This window comes from Curcuma longa, chromosome 14, assembly GCF_044706935.1.
Source record: "Curcuma longa cultivar G26 ecotype Majalengka, Jawa Barat chromosome 14, ITB_CL_G26_1.1, whole genome shotgun sequence".
Classification (NCBI taxonomy): domain Eukaryota; kingdom Viridiplantae; phylum Streptophyta; class Magnoliopsida; order Zingiberales; family Zingiberaceae; genus Curcuma; species Curcuma longa.
The window spans coordinates 11,094,212-11,118,347 of record NC_133874.1 but is presented as its reverse complement, the minus strand read 5'-3'; the positions used below and the strand labels follow the sequence as shown (position 1 = coordinate 11,118,347).

The 24,136-nt window shown below is 38.9% G+C and overlaps 1 protein-coding gene across 1 annotated transcript; it reads right to left on the bottom strand.

The window, feature by feature from the left end:
• Positions 1 to 10,075: 10,075 nt before the first annotated feature.
• On the bottom strand, positions 10,076 to 15,851 carry LOC141845581 (putative serine/threonine-protein kinase At1g54610). The gene is made up of 8 exons (XM_074733643.1): positions 15,360 to 15,851; positions 13,750 to 14,034; positions 13,342 to 13,659; positions 12,242 to 12,469; positions 11,730 to 11,827; positions 11,535 to 11,637; positions 10,495 to 10,935; positions 10,076 to 10,222 (listed from the first exon to the last, which is right to left on the bottom strand). The coding sequence occupies exons 1-8, from the start codon at positions 15,849 to 15,851 to the stop codon at positions 10,076 to 10,078; spliced, it is 2,112 nt and encodes a 703-aa protein (XP_074589744.1).
• Positions 15,852 to 24,136: the final 8,285 nt, after the last annotated feature.

Here is a 24,136-nt window from a genome sequence, read left to right as displayed (position 1 = left end):
TTTTGGAAACTGAAATTAGAGATGCATTACCTGGAAACCAAGTGAACAGAAAAACTGGGAATAGAAATTGGAAGGAGACTGTTTTTGAGCTGACTTATGCTGGCTGATACCTTGTAAATTCAGATTATTGGGAAGCAAATTGGAGTTCCTAATATTGGTGAAGTTGTTACACTGAAGTTGTAGGGAAATGCAGCATTTGAATACCTGAGTGAAGCTGTTACAATCTGCAGATTTAGTGAAGATCCATGCCAATCTGAATTCTTGAAGAAGCTGCTGTGATTCCAACTTGCTGTAGCAAATTCGATGCAGATCTGTAAAGGGGTCACAGAAATGCCATTTGAAACTAGTGAAATTGAGAAGGAAACAATGGGCTGAAAAGCGATGAAACAGTGAGGAAAAAAAAATTAAGGAAGTTGTTAAGAATGTTTGAACAAATCTTGCTTGGATTGTTTTTAATAAATCTGTTGAAACTCATTTGAAGAAGTAGGATTGGAAGTGCAAGAACTTGGAAACAAATCAGAGTGAGATCAGATTCAGAAAAAAAAGAAAAGCAAGAAAAAAAAAAGTTTGAAGAAAAAAAAAAAGATTCGTGGAGAGATGTTGAATGTTTCAAGTGGAGTTTCAAGAATCTGATCGGTTGATGAACCACAACAAAACCTACTTCATTTCAGTTCAATTTCTAAACAACAAATTCAGATGTCAAGTTGTTCAAGATGCTGCTGCAACAGAAAAGAAAAAGAATCAAAAACAAAACAGAAAAAAAAAATTTTGAGAAAAACCAGAAATTGCAGTTTTATTTTTTCAGCCACTTTGAGCAATTTTTACGGCACTGATCCGAATCTGGATTTCACGGAAATTTGCATGGCTATTAGCCTCATCAATCAAGCTTCATTATGCAAAAAGAATGGAAGCAAAAGAGCAAGAAACAAGAGAGAAAAGCAAGATTTCGTTTTGAGAAAAAAACAGTTTTCAGCTTTTTTTTTTCAGCCATGTTCTCTAATTTTGCTGCTACTAATCCGAATCTGGATTTCACGAAAATTTTGCATGGATATTAGCATTATCAATCAAGCTTCATGATGCAAAAAGAATGGAAGCAAAAGAGCAAGAAACAAGAGAGAACAAGCCAAATTTCAGATTCAATTTCAGTAATTTTCAGATTTAAACGCATGCCAATGATACATTGAATTTGCGGATTCGTGTGAACTGAATTTTGATGTCTGATGATTGGATGCTATTTCTTATCTCTTGTGAAATCTAAATGTGAAAGGATTGAGCTTGATTCGAAGGAAAAAATGCAAAATGGCACATTTGGGAGATGTTAAGAAAAGAAAAAAAGAAGAAGAAGAAGAGGACTTTGTATCAAGGAATGAAACCTCAAGAGTTTAGACAGAATTGCTTCATGAATTCTGAAAAACACACTTAAAGAAATGGAATACAAGAGAAAGCCTTCAGAAAAGGGCAAGGGTTCATTGATGACATTTAACTATACCCATGTTTTCCACTTCATTTACTCTCTTTTCTTAAATTCTTTTCTCTTGAAATTTCACTTCTAAATTCCTATTTCATTTGTTTCAGTTCATGATTCCTTTACATCTTCAATAAACCTTAATATTTGTGGATTCCAAATCATGAATGGTAGTGGAGAGTAGAAAACAAGCAAGCCTATGGAAATGCATGAAACCTAAGTGCTTGAGTGAGCTCCATTTCCTTTTTGATCATGAATTAGAATTAGGGTGAGAGCCACTGATTTATCTATTGAAAACAACCTCGTGAGATTCAGTGTGATGCATTTTTCTCAATTAGTCATGAAGGGTGAAACTTACTATGCGGTTAACCAAATACAAGTCTAATCCATGGATTTAAGCTTTTGAGACTTTACAAGCTTAGATAATTTTCTTTTAATTGTTTCTAATCATGATTGAGGATGATCTAGGGGGGTACAATCCTAGTTTATTTTGTTGACTTGAGCGAGACGCTCAAGGGTAAGTGTGGGGGAATTTGATGAGTTAGGATTTTTATGCACTTTATCGATTCAATTTTGGGTTCTTTCATGAAAATAAATTGCTTAATGATTTAATTTGATTATATTTGTGATATATTGCATAATTTGAGGCTTGATTATAATTTTCATGATTTAATGATGAATTTTGCATTAATTGAGTTTAATTGGTTGTAGGGCTCAAATTGAACCCAGATCGAGCTCAACCATGATCGAATCGAGCCAAGATTGACCCAATTGATCGATCCAACTTCATGAATCAAGACTCAAGTGCGATTAGGATGGAACCCATGCGAACCGGAGCCAATTTGGAGCTAAATTGAGTGAATTTGATTGAAACGGGCTAACTCGGGACTCAAGTCAGGCTAACCAAACCCACTGCTACAGTACCCTAGCTTTAAAGAGAAAGCTACAGTAACCTGAAAATCGCGGTTACTGTAGCACGGGTACTGTAGCAGCGCCGTCTTCGTTGTTTTTCTTCGTTTTTCTTCAGTTTTTTGCGGTTTTTTTATCGGGAGCTCGGATTTCTTCATCCAAAATTGATTTCCGGATTCCAGAGGGCAACCACGACCCTAGTTTGGCAGAAATTGATGGTGATTTCGTCCGGTGAGGGTCTCGCCGGAGGAGCTAGACGGTTCCGCCATTGTTTTCAGCCTGAATCTTCGGATTAACTCAACTAGAGCAATCAAGATTCTAAGGAGGGGTTCTCCAAGGGTTCTTGAAGGCTTCCAAGCAGCATATTGCAAGAAATTTGAAGGATTAAGCTGGATTCTCATTTATCCGGATTCGGCTCTGTTTGGAGAGAGTTTGAGGGTTTCAGACAATCTTCTGATTGGAGCGCATTCGGATCAGTTCAAGCTTGGTTCGTGAGAAGCTAATCTGGGATTTCCAATCGTAGATTGGTTCTTGTGTGACGGCAAGAAGGAATTGGTTTGAGGGAAGAATCCGAGCTGCCGTTTATCCCTGTTTTTGCACTGTTTTTGTAGTTTCTGCACTTTGTTTCTGAATCTGATAAACAAATCTGTTTAAGACTCTTTCAATCTAGTTTAGCTATGAACATTAGTTGAGTTATTTGTTTTGATAGTTTTATTGATTCATTAGTTGAGTTATCGCATAGCCATTTAAATTCTTGTTCCGTGCCATTTTGTTTTCAACGTATCGATTTGCTAGGGTAGGTTAGTTTGAGTAGGGATTTCATTGCTAGCTAAGTGGAAGTGGATAATTAAATTGCATCATAGCTTTGATTTTTGCAAGCTAGATTAGTTTCATTAAATTCAATTTCTAGTTTTAGTTTAGCTTTTGAATTCTATTGCATTGCTAGATTAGAAATTAATTTGATTTCAATTGCATTTTGTTTCCATTAGCTCATTGCATCTGAATTTACAATTAATTGCAAAATACCAAAACCCCCATTTTTATTCGAAAACCCAAAAAGAACGACACCCAAGCTCAAATTAGGCAATTTTCTACTAGTCCTTGGAAAAATACGACTCGAGGCCCCTATACTTCATTTATTTGAATTTATCGTGGGTTTTCGATAAAATCTATAAATTCTAATTTGAAGCCCTATCGTGACACCTAGTTTAGGGCTTTTCATTCAGTTGAGATAGGTTAAAAGGCTAACGGGTTATTGGATCCGACCCGTGAAAATAAACCCACCCTATAAGAAACCTACAGTAGTCTCCCTACTCCCGATCGCGGCTTCTCCCTTCTCCCGATCGCACGCGACGCCGCCACTGGGATTTCACCGCTGCTCGAGAGATCGCCGCCTTAGCCGTAGCTGGAAGCCGAGGAGGGACCGCCGGACGACCTCGCCGCCCTCTGATTTCCAGTCGCACCAGTGCCAGCGACCCTCCTTCGCCGAAGACCGCCGCCTTGCTGCCACCGATTCTCTTCGGTACTTGGACCGCCGCCGACTGGTTTCGTAGAGACGGAGACCCTCGACGTTGAGACCTCACCGCCGTCATCGATTGGTGGTCTGCTGCCTCGTACGTGAGTGGATCTGTTTGCTTCGTAGTTTTTTGAGTTCCCTGCTTACTCCAGTCCTTCTTGCTTTTACTGAGCTGCCTTGCTCGATCTAGGGCACCGATTGTCTAGGGTGCCGGTTGATATCCTTCACTGTGGTCGCCGGTGGAGTAGCCTGCTGACGCCGTCGTTGTGTTGCTGCTGGGATTGGGTGACGGCAGTGAACTTGGGGTTTCAGCCGCAAAGAGGAAGAAGGAATCGGAGAGGTTGATTGAGGTGAGATCTTAATTTGGATTTGAATCCCTGCTGTGTATACTTTGGATCGGATGTGTAGGGATCCTGATAGCCTAAGACCTGGTTCGGATTTGGATTTCATTGGATCTGCAGAGAAGGAGAAGGGTGGAGTGAGTTTAGAGATCGGGGCTTCTTAGAGTAAGAGCTCTATTTGAGGTGAGTCTTTCATCTTAATTCAGATTAGAGTGTTTATTCAGTTCATGTGTTGGAATCGGATTAGGTTTTAATTTTGGGCTATGGATTGTGGTTTGTATGTTGGATCTGCTAGCTTACTGTTGGATGGAAACTTTACATAAATCAGTGTGTTTAGAATTGTTATCCTTTTTACAGGATCTTGATTGGTTGCGATTATCTGATTTCCCCTACCATTACACGCAATCTATTTTGGCAGGCGGGTACCTTGACTTATCTTTTATAGATATGTCTTTATTGATATGTGTATTACATGCTATCAGTAATTCATGATCCTGTTCGTATCTATCCCACTTGATACCATGATCTGCTTTCTATACCAGTTATTAGTGCTATTTGATAGTATTGGATACTTACTCATATTGTGGATATCAGTAGTCATTTATCTTGCTATCATCTGATACCTTTGCCATATTTAGCTATCTGATACTTATGGATTTTTGACACCACCTGATACCTGTTCATATGCTTTAGTCTGGTTTATCTTACTTTGTATCGGTGTTTATACTAGACATGAGACCTGATATATTCCTGATTATGGGGGCATATGACATGGACTGGTAGATGGATAGGTGGTGCATGGATCATACTGATGGATATGCATTTGGATATATGCTGCATGGACTAGTGTCATACATCATGCTTGCATATATTGCATAACTGACGTGCGGGATTCCATTGTTGTTGAGTCCGGCGTCAGTTACATGCGGGCTACCAACCAAAGGGTGTGTGTAATTGCATGTCTTGTGATCATCTGCTCCTGCTCCTATTTTAGTCGAGTCGCTCCTATTATAGTTGTAGCACAGTTCGAGCCCGTCACTCGTATATGATTTACACACACACTCCACTCATGGGTTAGTGGAAACCTTTAGGTTGGTGCATACTTGCCCTGACAGGAGCTCCGCTAGGCCACCCAGGATAGTGGTTTCATAGCGTGGTAGCATTACAGGGATCCCTCCTCTGTCATTGTGACCAGGAGATGAGAGCTTGCTCGCCCACTTATGATTTGGGTACCAGGATAGGTGTACACCTTGAGGACATCCTGTCCACTCGGTCACGCAGGAGCAGTGACGGCAGAGTGCACAGAGGTCACAGCCCTACCCACTCGACGACTTCACCACTGTGGATGAGTACTCTGACGGGTTTTGGCTCCCACGCGACCTCACCACTAGAGGGGTGACTGATCCGACTGGCGTCAGGGGTGACCAGGACATGCATTGCACCATGTGCATACTGCACTATTGCATTTGTTTGTGATTTCTGCACTTGTTTGATGCACTTGGATGACATGCATGCACAGGATACCTATGTGTTGGTTTGGGGATTTCCTTTTACCTTACTATTGTTTATCGGACTCTGGTATGTACAGATCTACTGTTATTCAGTTTCTATCTTATTTACCTTTCAGTAGACTGTACAGCATGTTATTACTGTTGATAGCATTTTATACACATATCTGCTAGATACCCGTTGAGTTTCTTTTGGAACTCATCCCGTTTACCTGTATCCGTTTCAGGTTGATACCGTCTGGAGAGCTGCACTGCTAGTCTCGAACCTTGGTGTTTTAGTTTATTTACTTTACTGCATTCGTGTATTCGGACTTATTAGACTTCTTGTCATGTTTTCCCTTTTGGTATCTGTTTTCCGCTGAGTCGACATTTGTTTCCATAATCGAGTTGTTATCGGATTCTGACAGATTTGATATACTTGTGTGGTTGTGATACTATAGTAGGATGTGTTGAGTGACCGTGTGGGTCACAATTATTTCTATTTTACTTGTATAAATTCATAGCCTGTTATGGATTGGCCGTGTGGGCCTTATTTATGTGTATGTATTCAGGGAAAGTCAATTGTTACAGGGGAGATGCTGCCGAAATTTCTCGGAAAGCCGTCTCCCGGGGCGTAACACACTTCCCTATGCAACCCTTCTCATCCACTATGTCTTACGCTCGACTTCCTCCGTATCTAAGTTCCTGCACACTTAGTAGAGGGATTAGAACAACACATGACCTAACTTGACATAGTTGATCACATCAAAACTAACCGGGGCACCAACATTGTCTAGGCTACGAGAATACTCCCTACTCATGGATATCTCTCTTGTATTTTCCTTCAACTATTTTGTTAACCATATAGGAGCATTTTCGTTCGGGAACGTCCTCAACATGTTGCCCAAGCCACGAGAATATTCCTACCCGTGGATATCTCTTGTGGATTCATACCCCTCTGACTACTTTGTCTAATTATCTCTGCTAATCATTTTTGGATCAGGGGTCGAATAGTGAGTTGCGATATAGGCATAGGAAAACAAAGGTTGATTAAGGGAGGTGATGACAATAGTATCAACAAAATAAACAAACAAGAGGTTTTGCCTGGTGAGGGGTGAGCAACTATGGACCTGCACCAGTGCTTGTCGAATGTGTCAGAAGCTGTCTTAGAAAGGAGTGGGCAGTAGCCATACCTTTGCCCATACATGAGGTTGACTTTAGAAGCCATACCTTTGCCCTTACATGAGATTGACTTTAGCCCACATATAGGTTGATGGCCAAGGCATGAGGAGTCCATGTGGAAAGGATCTCTCTTATCTATATAAGGTGAAGAAAGCTCATTGTGGAAGGGGGATGGTCACTAGGCTCACTCTTTCTGAGCAGTTTTCAATCAACGCAATGCTTGACTCGCTTCAACACTATTCTTCTTTTTCCCCTCTTCATCCTAGTCGAAGTCCCTCCTTAGTGGGAGGCACTCTCTTTCAATTTAAATCCTTCCCTTGAGGAAGACAAACTCTTTTTCAAACATTGTATTGATTTAATCATCAGAGAAGTTACGTCGACAATGCCAAGGCCCACTGACAGTGTTGATTCGCAAATTAGAGACGTGGATCAGAAGCTAGAGCAAGAGCAGGGACTTGGAGACTCTACTAGTGGAAACCCAAAACAAGTGGTGTTGCTTAGCAAGAGATTCAAGGCCGCAAAGAGAGAGATTCGAGCCGCATCAGTAATCAAAACATAGAAAGTATAGATTGATTGCAGAAGAAATTCATTCAAGGATTGTAGGAAGTATGAATTAAAGGTTCCAAATCATGTAAATCACCATGTTTGTTTTTTGTTTGTATTTTTAATTACAATCTCTCCTTTTACATGTCCCACAAGTTGAGTGTAGTGAATACCCATTTAATGACCTCTTTTCAATGACCACCTAACGGTGGATAAATTTAGCCCTTTTGTTTTTTTTTTCTTTATTTCTATCCCACGTGAACACTGCTCCAAGACAGACCTGACCCTATATTGATTCCTCGAATCCATTTGTTCACAAAGGACCCAAATAGCACTATGCTCATGACTTTTTGCCTATGGATCATCTTATCAACATTTTACTCTTCAAACTTAACCATGAGATTTGAGCAGCCCCAATTGTTCTGGTTGAGATCATCTCTTGGACGCATCATCGGCCACCTGGTTTATGAGCTGATCTAGCAAGAAGAAGAGAGGAGGAGGGACTCCATGATTTTGCAATAATCGAGAAGATGAGAATGGAGGCCAAGAGTGCCCTGACTCGACTACTCCGACGCTCAAGTTAGTTTCTCCACTAGCACAAGAAGAAAAAGAAGAAGACGGAACTTAATTGAGAAAGTGTAGTAAGTGTGTATATCCATTTGTCTGTGAGGAGTGGGAGATATATATGGAGGTTGGTCAGAAAAAATACGAAAAATTTGTCTTGTCTTAATTAAGGAAAATATCCTTGAGTGGAGATTTTGTCAAATGAAATGTCTCATCTAAACAAGGAAGTTGTCTCATCGTCACCCTACTAGCGAAAAATCATATCATCCCTTGTGCCATCATGACACATTAATGAAGGAGTAGGTTAATCATTCTGTCATGGTGTTCCCTGTCTTTCAGGTGGCGACATAGCTGACTAAGGGATAGAAGCGTAGTTGGTTGAGTGTTAAACAGGGCACTAAATAGCGCTAGGCTGGGGACTGAGGTGGAATATGACTGAGCAAAACCTAAGAGTTGGAGCTCGGAGTCGGGTATAGACTCGAGACTCGAGAAAGAGAGATCGGCGATCCGATCCCAAGCTGAGCTCACTGGACGGATCAAGCATCAGCCAGAGATAGCGGACTAAAGAGCCGCAATGGCTAAACTGGCAGAATAGTCTGGATTTAAAGCACTGAGTGAACTGCCGCATAGGAGTCGAATTCTAGAACGGAGTTTGAGTCCCAGCAGGAATTAGAAATTGGATATCGGGTCAGGACATGAGATCAAATCATCGTTTAGTCTGATGTGCCATCTATTCAAATCAGACCTTGACTTTCCAAGTCGGGTCCTGCCGACCCATAACACCAATCAACTTGTTTGGTTGGATAATAAGATCACATTACTGCACATTAGCAGGAAGGCACGATCCACGTTCCACTTTCAGTGTGTAACGTTCGTCTTTTAACGTACTTGAACACTCCACCCCAAATCATGCTGCTTCTCCATTTTCCACGCTAATAAGTTTGCGTGGGAACCAAGGGATTAATAACCTGAAACTCTTCCTATGATTGACGCGATCCCGCCCAATGAAACTCACGCTCCTGCTACTCTTCTTGGTTACGCCCTTCGCCGAAGGAGATACTGCAGCCAACTCCACTCCCATCTCTCCGTGGCTCCGCAGGGGAAGGCCTCCGGCGCCCAGGCGACAGGGCTGCTGGTTCCAGCCGTGGATATGCTGCGAGAGGCAACGACCCTTGGAGCGCCGCCTGTGCTGCAGCAACCGGTGCATCGACGTCGGCTCCGACGCCGACAACTGTGGCCTGTGTGGCATCCGATGCCCGTTCCGGTGGCGGTGCTGCAACGGCCTGTGCGTCGACATCATGTGGAACCCAGCGTACTGCGGCAGCTGCGACAATCGCTGTCCGTTGGGCTCTCGCTGCCTCTTCGGTCTTTGCGGCTACGCGGAGCCCGTGCCCACCCCGCCGCTGCTACACTTCCCTTCTCCGGCCTGCCCGCCGCCACCAGTGCACCCTGGAGCCACCGCGTAATTATGTTTGTGCTCTATATATGCAATCTATTCTACGTGCATGACAAAATTGTTTAGATGTAATACTCTGTGGCTCGTGTAACTATGAAGTTTGTTCTTTGATCATTTCATTAACTATATCTCTGAAATCAATATCAATATCAAACAGATTGTGACTAGATTTGTGCCTTCACTTATTACTAAGGTCTAAGGTGTTAGAAGCGGCACCTTGTTGTACAGGGAAGAAAGCAAGGATCTGATGCGCTATATTTCTAATGAATATTGGCCAGAAGAGTATTGCAAAGAAAACAATGGTCAACTAGAAAGAATTAATCGAAATTCTTCTAGTTATTTATCAAAAACCATCTATGGTTAGTAAACTTCTTCACTAGTGAACACCCAATGAAAGACGACGTCTAGTTGTCCAAAAACTAACAAGTCTTTCTCACTATTGTACAATTGGAAGAAAGTTTATAAGTAACATGCCATGACGAATGATCCTTGATTTCTTTGATTTTACCTTGTATTCGAATTACATGATGTACCTCTGTTTTAAAGCGATGTCGATCCTCTGCCTGCATGTTATTAATTCATACAGCAGAAGAGCAAGGGCATTGCGGGAAGTCAAAAGTTTTTTACTTTGTCCTTGCGTGCTTTGCGAACTGTTTGCTGAATCTGCCTCTCATGTTCTTTGAGCACATCTTCAATGCTACCTCCATGTGTTATCAATGGACCTGAGTATTGAATTCTTCGTATTCGAGTACCGTAACCCTGCAAATCAAATTGAATTTATTGATATAGCACACGGTACAACAAGAAAAGTAAATTTAGCCTGGGATTACTTGAGTGAAAAATTACAAGGGGCAGAGGGAGGGAGAAGAAAATTCTAAACCCAACCTCAAACCAAGAAAGTACAAACTCTTATTTTGCTTATAACAGAAAAGCATTGCATCAAAACCTTGTAGAAAACAACAGAATGCATATGGATAAAATAGGAAGGTTCTGAGTAGGTTTTTACAAAATTTTGTAATTGAAGTGCTTACCATGACTGAATCCTTGCTTCCAATTGTGTCAACTTTCTTATGGACAGAGGCAGGCCTATCAAATCCACGTTTCTCCGAAGGCTCAGCTAGATCCAACCTGTTGTATTTGGAATATGAACTGCTTCTTGCTTCCAAAGAACAGGTGATATCAGGGAAGTTTGCAGCTCCTGGCCTAGCCCAGTATGATCTCTGTGTATTCAACTTAGGACCGTTTGGCACCCGCGTTGAACTGTACATACAGCTAGGAATGCGCCCAAGCTCTTCGTGATCTACCATGTTCCAGTGTGAAGTTCCCAATGCATTTGGATGCAGTACTCCAGAATGAGATGAGTCAATTCGTGATGTTCCTCCTGGAGGTTCAATTGGGAACCCCGATCCGCTGTCATCTTGAGCATCATACTTCTCACTGATGCTTTTGGGATTTGCCTTCACTGGACGCTTCTAAAGAATCAGAGGGAGATGTCTGTTAACTTCACTAATTTTTTGAATCATTATCAGGAGTTAGGGCTTTTGGTTTGATCTATTTATACAAAAACCAAGTGAATGCTATGTCAAAATTTTAGCAAGTGTTTCTACACTAGGACTAGCAGATAGAAGAGTAGCAATATCAATTGGAGAAGATATATGTATGAACTATGTTACTATTACAGAATTGTAATTGTTGTATTCTGGGAGAAAGAAACTTTTACTCGAGTCATCAAAATTTAAGAAGAGGTTTCCATGATTTGAACTCATAAATGCATCAGAGTAGAGCAGTAGGCTCAGGATTTGAGAGTTTTGATGCATTCACTTTCTCACATCTGACTCTGTGGAGATTGTTAATTAAGTTGGTGCCTATGGATTTAAATGAATGCTAATTGTAATTTGATGACTTTGAATAGAACAGGAAAAATGTCTGCCAGTTTCAATAAACTGTTCTGGGATAGCTATCCTTTACAAATTTTCTTTCGCCAATCAAAAGCACTCTCTTAAGGTGTGTGAATTCCTTTAAACTTCAGAATGGGGAATTTTGAGAATCACACTATAAACAAAACAAGTACCTGCATTTCTACATTTCCTTCTTGCACTGGCATTGCCTTGGTGGCAACTTTCCTTGGTTTGCCATATTCAGATACTCGTCCATGGGCAACTTCTGCTCTTTGCCTAGAGATGCTCATGGTTAACAAATAGAGCCACCAACAAAACCTCGTATTGTTATTGCCCATTTATTACAAGTAAAGTGTATGATTGAATACCTCTTTGCCTCATCTGCGAGTTTAGCATCATACTCCTTGCTTGGTGGATATTTAGGCAAGCTTGAAGGATCACATGCAAAGGGCTTTGTTAAAAAGAACTGCAAGAGAGTGTTTTTTTAAAAAACAATAGGTGAAACATATAAAGGCATTTGAAATTGGGGAAATGACCACAAAGTGAATCTCATCCTTAGAAAAATCATGCTTTAGTACAAATACACAGAATGATCACATTCAATCCTTAGCTACAAAAAGTCTTGTTAGAAACATAAATAACAAGTCTGAGAAAAACAAATGACAATTTCTGATCAAATTAATTTAGCAGAATTGCATAAGATTATATCTACAGCAAAGGCATGAAATTAAATGTCGTTCACTTGTGAATTGTGATATCTATGCAGGTGCATGACAGGAAACTTAATCAAGGGATTATGCATATAAGATCTGCCAAACGAATATTACGCTTCAAATGATTATGTTTCTAATCAGATTATGAGAAAAAGGATCAATCTTACTTCACTCTTAAGGGCTGAGGCAGAAGTCCCTCGTTTTGAAGGTTCTATAGCCAGTAGAATCTCCAGGAGAGCCAAAGCTGAAGGTGAGAAATCCTTAAAGTTCTCGGCAATGCAACGCTTATATTGACGTCGGGGTTTAAAAACAGTTGCATGTTGAAGCTTTGATTTATTCCAATACTCATCAGATGGGGAGCCACAAAGCTTGAATATCTTGTGTAGTTGTTCCACCTAAAAATAGTTACAATGAACCAATTCAACAAAATTAGAGCAGCAAAGATTAGCAGCAAATGAAGGTGCCTATAACTGAATGTTAAGGACCTTAATGGTTGTAATTGATACTCACACACACACACACAAACAAAGACATAGAACCTGCATCCGTAAAACAGCAGCAATTGGTACAGCAATACAACCACAAAACAGGACAGTAACAATTACTTTTTAATCAAAATAGTTTCGAAAAAAAAATCAAACTTCCAAAATAAAAGCAAATAGAAAAGCTTCACCCATAAAATTGACTAAATTATCTAAATTTGAAGAATTGTTAGTTCAATAAATTTTTATGGGACAAGTGATGATGATAACCCAAAAGGAAAACGAAGCAAGAAAAACTCTTCATCATGTGAAATTGACTAACATATGTCTGTGCATAGGGCAACAGAACTTCAAGATCAATAAAAAGAATAGCCATGAGGACAGAGTAATTACTTCTAAAGAATTGTTGAAAATGGTATAACTAGAGTTGCATAAGGTGATGATGGTGATATTGTTAGAACAATGCAGCACAGAAGTTGGTGTTTAATGCTAGCATTCCTATAGAACTGAAAACAAATAGTTGCATAATAGTGGTTCCTTCAAAAGAGAGATAGGATCATAGTCATTGTTTCTGTCAGCAAGGGATGACGTGATCTGATGGAATTGAGTTAATCCATCAATATATAGCTCTACAAGGATCTTTTTTTAGTCGACAGTTGCATAACTATTTAGATATTTATTTTACTTGGCATTTGCAAGATTACAAAGGTATCTCATCTTGTATCATATTAGTACTGAACTTCATCTAACTGTTCTAGCTAAATGACTTGCAGAAAATTACAAACCTCAGTTCTACCAGGCATAATTGGCTTCCCCGCAAGTAATTCTGCAAGAATACAACCAGAACTCCACAAATCAACAGCAACTCCATATGCTGTAGCACCAAGCAAAAGCTCAGGAGGCCTATACCACAAGGTAACTACACGACTTGTCAACTGCTGTTTTGGATCAGAATTAAAGAAGGTTGCCAGACCAAAATCTGCTATTTTGAGTATCCCATTATTGTCAATTAATAGATTTGAACCCTTAATATCACGATGCAGAACTCCACAACTATGGCAGTGCGCAAGGCCCTCGAATAGTTGTTTCATATAACACTTGACCTGATTTGTTGCAAAGAACTGAGGATGCACAGTCTAGGCAGGAGAACTACAAAGGAGTTTAGCAATGAGATAATTCTGAAAGTTGAGTACCTGTGGTTCAGTGAAGTTCAGATCTGGCCTTGCTGCAAGTCCAGTAAGATCATGCTCCATATACTCAAATACAAGATATAAATTGCAAGACATCCGCGATGTCACTATACCTTCTAGTTTCATAACATTTGGGTGATCAAGTCGACGAAGAATTTGAATTTCCCTGGCCATAAAGCGGACACTTTCTGGATCCATATTAACAAATCGCACTTTCTTGAGTGCCACAATTTTACCAGTTAGAAGATCGCGAGCTCGATAGACAGTACTATAAGTTCCTTGCCCAATCTAGCATAGTAGAATTCAAATTAACAAATCTATAACTATCACTAGAAAATAAATTTTGCAAAAAACGTAGGTTCAATTGCATATGATGGTGCAAAAAAGAATGGGCAAAGGTAAAGTTCTTTTTTACCCTGTTGTAATTTTGGGATCAAGGGATCTGAAAGAGTGCAAATATCATGTTTTGGAGACTGATGAGAAAGAAAATCACAACCAAGTATACTCTCTGATGTTTCTCCTCAGTCAAATTTATGTAATGTCACTAACTCTAACTCAATAATTCAATCCACTAGGTCAACTTCTTAACGAAGAATTACAAATGGATGTGCCTAAATGTCTTCATGTCATAACATGTCATATATAGTCTGTGACTGCGCTAGGATATATATAACATTGCATGCAAAGGACATGCAAAATAACAACGTACAAGATAGTAAAGCATATTTTTCTCTCCGAAAGATGACTACTTTTTTAATCCATTCAAAGAAGAATCTTATGAAGATGGAAAATTGAGATGGAAAAAGTTAACTGTCAAGCATCCATAAATCTCATTATACTAAATACCTCACCAATCAGATCTGAATAATTTGTTATGTGAGAGAAAAACAGTATTAAAAGAATTATAATTCACATTAAAAGGATTATAATTCACATTGATAATTCAATTAGATAGCTACACTTTACTAATCTCTTTTCCGCCTTCACGATTCGGTTTGCTTCCATAAGAATAGGTTTTCTCACAGAGCTAGCTCGAAGGCACCACTATTTAGAGAATTAACTCCAGGTGCGTCTAGGTCATTACTAAACAAATTCCCAAGATTAAAAGGGCTCCTCATCCCAGCTTTTTATTTTATTTTATTTTTGAGGCCTCATTTAATTGTGATACATTACACTATTTAGTTTCCCGAGAACATGCCTTCACAGAACAACATTAAATTACCAAGCATATCAACATTTTGAACACCATTTTATACACTCTGATTTAGATGGGAACTAGGTAATGATATGGCTCTTAATACACTTGCGATAAGGTAAATAAGAATCTAAGCAATCTCGACAAGAGATCCAAATTGTTTTTCTAACATGATAAGTAACTTGATTTACTAGAATTTATGAAATCAAGAACGTATTCAATTGTATAATTTTTCTTGTTTGTAAGCCATTTACCATGAATGACTGGAAGCAGTAAAATGAAATTGAGTACGTGCACAAAGATTTTGGCATATAAAAAAAAAATGAAATATGTTGCAGTATCATAATCAAGATGCGACATATTAACGTGTATAATCATCAAATATTAGAATTGAGAAGTAGAGAAAAGCAAGTCAAACCTTGTTTAATTTTTCAAAGGAATTTGCTTTTCTAGGAAGCCATCCCTTTACTGCTTCCCCTGCCACAGACGCTAACCAAGAAGGCCAGCCTGCTGCAGCATGCTCTCTTGCAAAACCATTGGGGACATCAACAATACCAGCACTGTCTTCTATCTTATTGGAAACACCAACACCTTCCGAACCATCTGCATTCGCCCCAGCAGCCGCATTAGCTCGTCTCGGATGTGCTCCGACACTCCTCCTTCTGTCGGCCAAAGGCGCAACTTTCTTCTCCCTTTCCTCCGGTGAAAGAGGCAAGGCGGCAGAACTGGTGTCGTGTCTCTTAGAGTAATACCTCGGTGTGCTGCCACGGCTTCCATTGATCGCAACATCGAGGATGGCAGCTACAACCTCATCTTTCTTGGAAACGGAGAGAAGACGGTTCAAAGACTTGGGTCGCTGCCTTCTGATATGCTCATCTGGATCTGTACCTTTGGAGTAGATGCAGCCCATAAGCAGAAACGTGGGGCGACGTCTAACTTAATCTCCTGAAGCATGATTCCATGTTCCGATGACCTCCTTTCCGAATTAAACCAGCAGCAACGTGCAAAGGATGAGGCTGGCCAGTTGCCGTGGAACACTTATTTTACGTTTCCATAACAATCTGGATTCGGCATCAATATCTCTGAATAGAGCGAACCGATCCAGGAGGAGAGAAAGGGAGTAAGGGAGGCGAAGAGTTTGGTGGATCCCTTAAATAATTGCCGCCATTTTAGGCCTTCACACTCCAGAGCACCAATGAGTTTACCTCGTCGCTCTCTGCGCGTAAGCGATACACCATGAGAGGGGAGCACGACGTACTGCGAGGTCAGTGAGTCCCAACTGAACGTGCGACCAACAACAATCACCTGTAATCTTCGTAACGATGGCTAATCTTTTGCTCTCTGTGCCAAATAAAAATTAATAAATATAAATATAAAAAACAAAAATAAAAATAAAAATGGAACAGGCCACAACTTATTCCAAGTGGAATTTATTTACAAAATAAAATATGCCTGTGCAACGACAAAAGCTTGGTCAATTAAGATGAATAAATAAGAATAATACCAAGAGCCAAAATAAAATTAATTTCAATAAATTGCTTTCCATTGTTATACTTATAATAATTAGGGTAAAAATTAAAAGAACACCTGTATCATCGTTAAAAAAAATACTTTTTATTTATTATCAAAATAATATTATATCTCACCTCAATATTTTGATTTTCAAAAATATTTTTATTTTTGATATTATTAGCCATACAAATAATATTATATTATAATAGTTATAATTCATAATTGTTATTATATGGATATTTCATTCATCCATACTAATCAATATTATATCATAGTAGTTAAAATCATAGTTATTATCATATTGATAATTTTTTCTAATAATATTAATCAATATCATATTGATATAGTTACGAAATTATAATTATTATGTAGTTGTAGTAGTTATTAAATTGTAACTGTTGTAATTGTAATAGTTATAAAATTATAATTATGTAGCAATTATGAGATTGTAAACTATTATAATTGTAAAATAGTTGTGTTCTTATAGTTGTTATAATATCATTGAAAATAAAAATATTTTTTAAAATAAAAATAAACTTAGACATAATGAAGTATTGTTTTGATAATAAATGAAAATAAAAATTTTAATAAAAAGATACTTTTGACTTTGGTCCTAATAATTATACTTTAATTATTGTATATCTTAATTATTGTTAAATCTTTAAAATTAATTTATATATAGATTTAATAATAAAAAATAATATTTTCTCTTTTTTTACTCTTCTTTCTAGAACAACCATAACACTTTTTTTTCCTTCTCTCTAAATTTCTATTTTCCCTCAGTTGCAACTCAGACACGTGACAACTCCTCCATTCTCCTAATCACTCTGCATCGTATTAGGTTGTCTCTTTCCAAAATCTTCTAGGGACGCTTGGTATACATTTGATAATGGGAATGGTAATGATTTTAATTAAGGGGTTAATGATAATGGGAATGATTATCGGATTTTTAGTGCTTGGTATAGATACTAGAATGAGTATTATTCCCATTAATGATGTTTAATTTGGCTTAAATTATGGAATGAGAATCAGTCAAAATTCTCATTTTACCCTTATATGTAAAAGACAAAAGTAATCATATAGAGTCATAGACAAAACCATTTTATTTTAAAAAAAATACAATATGATGAATATTTTTCTTTCATCCCAACGTACAAAAGGCATAATTGTCCACAATAAATCATCGTCCAAAATACAACCGTCTTACATAATCAAAATAACTACTACAATATCAAAAGTGAAAGAAGCAAAAATGTATTCATCAAACCCAACATCACAAACATAAGCAACTGAGCAATTCCAAGGTTTATTATAAAGAACCCATCGATTTCTTTATAAAATCCGAACCGATAAAAAATCTTGCTTCATGTTCCGCACACTTGAAAATTTTCATCAAACACAACATCACAAGCATACTATTCTAAACAACTGAGCACAAAATCTTCAATTTCAGATGAATCCAAACTGAACAATAACTCAGCCTTCATAGAATCTTCTAAACAATTGTCTTACATGATCAAAACAACTACCACAATACTAAAAGTGAAAAAAGCAAAATTGTAGTCATCAAACACCTATCTTAATAAACATGGACCACAAGTGATGCTGCAAATTATGGTAAAATGTATGCTTGATGACGAATTGATACCTCTGAAGCAACAACCACCATGAATTGGAATGCATGAGGAAGAGAAAGGTAAGCGGCAAATGCACATCAATCATGAAACTCCATATATAATTTTGTGGATGTTTCCATCTTTTTCTCTCGATTTTTCATCTAAATGATCAGCATTTCAAAGTCAAATTGAACGAAGGCTCCGTTCACAATCGATGATCAATTCTAACGAGGGAGAGACAAGCAACTATGGAAAAAAGGATTTTTTATGATAGAATCGAGTGTATTTTGGGAGATAAATAGTAGTTCTTGTTTCTTGAAATTTAGAGATAAATAGTAGTTCATTCATCAATTGGGAGAGGTAATAAAGCGCCGCACCTCGCTGAGGAACGTGCTGCCCGCTGGCCGGTCCTTGGGCGGTGATATATAACCGTTTTCGTCGCACTACGGTTTCAATTAATTATCAAGTTTCAACCAAATATGTAGTATAGAGTTAACCTGAATCGTCTCTCAAGGACCCACTACAATGCTTGCAATTTTCAAATCTAACGAAATTTTATATGTTGTGAGAAAAAATAAAAAGAACTAAACTAATGCATGTTTTGGGGGGGGGGGTTTAAATGCGAGGAACAATAAAAACTCAACCATCTACTTACTCCTAACAATCCTAACTATCCGAAATCGAAAATTCAATTAACTACACTCGAAACATGGCTAAGAAACAAGAACGAACAGCAATGAAACAAAAATGAATAACATGAACAAAACATGACAGATTTGATACGAAACATAACAAAATTTCTACTAGGCAATTCAACAGAACAACTTGCATTCAAAAAAGGATGAATTCAACAAACATGTAACAAAGTAAGCTGTAAGAAAGTAACAACTAACAAAGTAACAAAGTAGCAATTGTAAGGGAGCTAAATTGACATCAAAAGAAAGAACAATCAAATAAAAGGAAGCTGGAAAATGCTGAAATTTGCTGGAATTGTGTGCTGTCCACTCGCGCAGGAAGGAATGAGGGGCTGCTTGGCTCTATCCGACCGGCTAAAGCTTCTGCAGAGGGCTATGGCGTTGTTGCTGGAAATGGCTGAGGCGTTGAAGGATGGAGATGATGCTGTGTGAGGGCTTTACGTGAGAGGCTTGGGCGTGAGAGGGGCTGTGGTGGGTTGCTACGTGCAAGGGAGTGGGAGCGTTGGCTTGAGATGGAAGGCTGCTGTCCGTGAGTTGAGAGTGGGAGGTGTGAGGTGGAATTTGGCTTGAACGTGAGTGGATGGAGTGGGATTGTGAGTGGGGTGATGAGAGATTAATCAAATATTGTGTGCATGAGTGAATGGTGTGGCGTTGGGAGTGGTGAGGGAGGTGGAATTTGTGGTGAGTGGAGAGGAAGGGAGGGAAGGGGCGGTGAAGGTTGAGTTGTGAGTTGGGAATGGTGTGAGTGGAGGAAGATGGTGTGTGAGAGGATGAGGGGGGCGGTGGGAGATGTATGTGGAGTGGGCGGTGGTGGTGGGAGCGGGAGTGGGCGTGTGAGGGTGGCGTGAGTGAAGTGGAGGAGATGGGATGAGGGTGGTGAGTGGTGGATAGGGCTTCGGGTTTGTGTGTGTTCTTTCTTCTCCTTTTATCTTGTTTTTCTCAACCTTCCATTTTTTTAGATGTATGGTTCAGATTGGTTGTAGGCATCATCCTTGTCTTTAGTAGTCTAGCTTCAAATGAAGGGTTGAGATTGTCTTGATCATGATGTTCCACTTAGCTTTTGATGTGTCATTTAAGCCTTGATGACCAAGCTGTCCTATAAATCAAATTGGATGAAATATGAGTTTAAAAATATAGAAAAATTTAAATACAATCAAAATACATCCAATTACAAATATGTGTCATCCAAGGTATAAATGTACAACTAAAACCTTAAATTTCCTTACTAATGATGTCAATTTAACCATCAATTGTGTTAATCATCAGGCGGCATGTACCCACTCGCATCGTCCTCTGTGTACGACCCGAGCCCTCTTTCTCTGCACCGCCGCCACAGGTCCTCCCTGAAGCTCGGATGAGCGAAGTAGGCCTCCGCGGTAACAGCCCCAAGCACATCCGCTCCTTCCTCAGTGTCGCGGGCCTTGTCGTCATCGACCCCTGGAGTACAGGGGACGACGACGAGAGGAAGCCGCTCGTAGTGGCCACGGGTCGTGCCCTCGAGTTCGTCGAGGCGGGAGAGGCCATGGGAGGAGACGGAGTAGAGCTCCCCATCGACACGACGGCCAGATCCGGGGAGGCGGAGCAGAAAGGGGATGGAAAGGGGACCGATGATGAGGGGAAGGGGTGGAGGAGCTCGGCCGGCAGAGAAAAAAAGAAGAGGAGGAAGATGGGGGGGGGGGGGGAGCTTAGATGAACGGGGTGTTGGGATATATACCAGAATCCTAGCTATCTATGTAAATAAACATTCTGAAATGAGAATCACATTTGGTCAATGTTTGCATTTAATTGAATGCAAGTGTCCACTTAATTTATATTGTAGATAAACATGGTGTGCGGAGTCACACACAGAAGACCACATTATCAGTTCTTTATAAATTATAAACAATATTTACAACCAAAATGGATTGGACAAACCATTGGACTGGTTGTAGTGTAATTTGGTCTTAGTCTGTCTTGACTATAAAATTACACTAGTACACTAAGTGTGTATTGAGCAGGACCATCTGAAGATTGTTCGATTTATATTGACTATATAATCGGGCTAAACCTCTGTTACTATAAATGTACATGCTCTTAATCCCTATATAATAACAAACACATATACTTAGTATATATTTCTTTGATTCATCAAAGGGTGAGATTTAGTGCGATAGATCAAAAGGCTCGATGAGTTGGGAATTAGTATTATGTACATGGTGTGTTGTTGATTATAGAAGGAAACTATGTCATATAATCTAGGCTGATGATGTCCCCTTGAGGAGCTCATAAAGGATTATCATGTAAACCCTGCAGGTGGACTTAGTTCCGCATGATAACTTATTGTAATATGAGATTGGTGCGGTAGTTCAATAATAACCCTTTAGTGGTATGTGATATTATTGATGGGCTTGAGTTGGGTGTTTAGGGAGAACACAGGAAGCTCAAGCCTATCAGGAGGCCAAAATCAATTTCTCCTCTAGGTTCCTGCTGTAGCCTCTGGATAAAACCTCGTATCCACCTAAGAAAATTATATGAAATTTCGGATAGAAAATTTTAAAGAAATTTCTGAAATTATTTTTTCAGAGAAAAAATTCTGTTAAGAAATTCTGATTAAAATTTTCTTTACGAAATTATTAATTTTATTTCTTCCACAAAGAAAATTAATTATAAATTTTCTAATCAAATCTGGATAAGATTTGATTTGATTAGAATCATGATTGTATTTCTTCCGTAGAGAAAATTAATTATGATTTTTCTAATCAAATCTGGATAAGATTTGATTTGATTAGAATCATGATTTTATTTCTTCCGCAGAGAAAATTAATTATGATTTTTCTAATCAAATCTGGATAAGATTTGATTTGATTAGAATCATAATTTTATCTCTTCTGTAGACAAAATTAATTATGATTTTTCTAATCAAATCTGGATAAGAAGATTTGATTTGATTATAATCATACCAAATTTTGTGAGATGGCTAAGATATAAAAGAGGAGGCTTGCAAAGGGAAAATAATAATGAGGAAAATTTTTCTCTTCTCCTTATGCTAGGGCCGGCCACATCTTCCCTCATTGTGAAGGGCCGGCTCCCCTCCTCCCTTTTCTCTTCTTCTTTTCTTTAGGGCCGGCAGCCTCTAAGGGGTTCTTCTTCCCTTGCTCCCCTAGGGCCGGCTCCTCTTCTCCTCTTCTAGCTCTTCTAGGGCCGGCGACCAAGAAGAAGAAGGAAGGAGAAGCAAAAGAGAAGGAAAGAAAGGGTTGGTTCATTGCTTGCTTACCATCGGAGTGAAGAGACTTGGTGGAATTATCTCGAAGGATCGTTGCCCACACAACATTCGAGAAAAGGAGAGGAATACAGCAGAAGATCGAGAGGTCTTCAACTCCTTCTAGACATCCCGTTAAGAAGAGGTATAATTTATGTTTCCACTTTAATAAATTGTTCTTCTTCTCCATGGATCCTGTAAACCAAACACAAGAGCCCAATGATCTAAATGCGTTGATCAAACCTTGGTTTGATTAACTATGAGGGCAACTTAAATCCATTTTCGGAAAAATTTTTGTTCTGCAAAAATTCACCAGAATGGGTTTTCTAGTGTTTCCCATCACGGGGGAGAAGAAAAGTGGGGCGGCCAAGAGGAAGGGAGGCTCGCGGGTGGGGAAGAAAAAAGGAAGAATCGTGGCGGGGAAGAAATCACATGGAAGAAAGGAAGGGGTACCGTTGTCCACGGAAAAAAAAGTTGCGCCACGATAGGAATGAGTTTAGCGATAACCGGGGGAGGGGTAGGTTATGAAATCAGGGATATCAAATCTTTATTTTGATTTCCATTCCCGTCTACCAAGCATTAAGAATGGGAATGAAATAGATTTCATTCCCATTCCCCTCTCCTAAACCCGCCTACTAAGCGCCTCCCTAATATTTTTGCGTCTATGCTTCTCTTTAGGTCACCTTGCATTTTACACCTTCTATTATCACTACCGCACTCTTCAAAGATCACAAAATTATACTCTTCTTCACCTAACCTTGATGGCGATATCCAACCCATGCCAGATCAGTAGGATTGAGGTTGATCGCTCGAACATGGAATTAAGATTGAATGCCGACCTCTCAAGCACCACTACAAAAATAATGGCCATTTGCGATGAATTTTGCGACGAAAAAATGAAGAATTTTTGTCGCAAATTATATTTGCGACGAATTTGGCGACGAACATATTTTCGTTGCCAATAGCTCGCCACAACCTATGGCAATGAAAAATCTAAAATTCGTTGGAAAATTAGTGACGAATTTAAATTCGTCGCAATTATTAGCGACAAAAGAATTTTCGTCGCCAAATTTGGGGACGAAAAATAATTTCATCACAAACTTTAGGATGAAAAATTGATTTCATCGCAAACATGGTCGATTAAAATTAGAAGTATATGGCAGAATTGGCGACGAATTATCCAAATTCATCGCCAAATTGGCGACGAATTATTCAACTTCGTCGCCAAATTGGCGATAAAAAATGTTGTTTCGTCACCAATTTGGCACTAGTCCCAGTCGACTGCACACTCATTCCATGGCTTCTGTTCGAGGCCAATCGACTGACTAGTGATGCGATGTGTTTTGTATGGAAATTATTTTTGTAATTTTCCCATTTATTAATTTGTCACTTACACCCGTCAAAATTATTTATTTATTTATTACCAAACCTCTTATTATTGTCCTAAGTAGTACAGAGAGGTCCGGGTCGTCTCTCTCACGGACTTAATGACTGGATGTTTATTCTAGACTGTTGGTACAGGGGTTTTATTATGCCTTATTCGTTCCTAATTAATTACAATTCATTTATTCATAATTTAACTTACAATTAACAAAGAATCCTAAATATATAGAATATACATTCCTAATCATGCATTTATTCAACAATGATACAAGAGCAATATTTATTAACAAAATTCAATATACAAATGAATTATATACATTTAACATACAACATCATACCCACATTCCTAAACCCTAATCTCACATCAATTTTCATTCAACCTCATACATACACTTATTCAACACTGTACATTCAACATACACTACAACTAATCTTTACATCATGAATCATACAACACCCATCACTCAACATACAAAGACTACAATCATGAATCCATTGTACAACCAACCACCAACAAGTATGTATTATATAGAATCCTATATTAAAGTACAAGTACAGAGTAATCAACATACAAACATACAACCCAACAACATATTAACATCATGCCCAGTCTAATGTCACATATTTATTCACAACCAAATAATTTATTGAATTTTAGAATCAACAACAAGTTAATTGATATTTACAAGAATCAACCACATGAATGTTATCAACCAACATACAAACCATGGTAATGCTGTTGGTGCGGGTA

What these genes read in the sequence shown, in the direction of transcription:
- LOC141845581 (XM_074733643.1), bottom strand. Translation starts at nt 15,851, where the DNA reads ATGGGCTGCATCTACTCCAAAGGTACAGATCCAGATGAGCATATCAGA. An exon ending in TGAACTTCACTGAACCACAG is followed by an intron (nt 13,660 to 13,749) that starts GTACTCAACTTT and finishes GCAACAAATCAG; the next exon opens with GTCAAGTGTTATATGAAACA. An exon ending in CCTCAGCCCTTAAGAGTGAA is followed by an intron (nt 11,828 to 12,241) that starts GTAAGATTGATC and finishes ACTCTCTTGCAG; the next exon opens with TTCTTTTTAACAAAGCCCTT.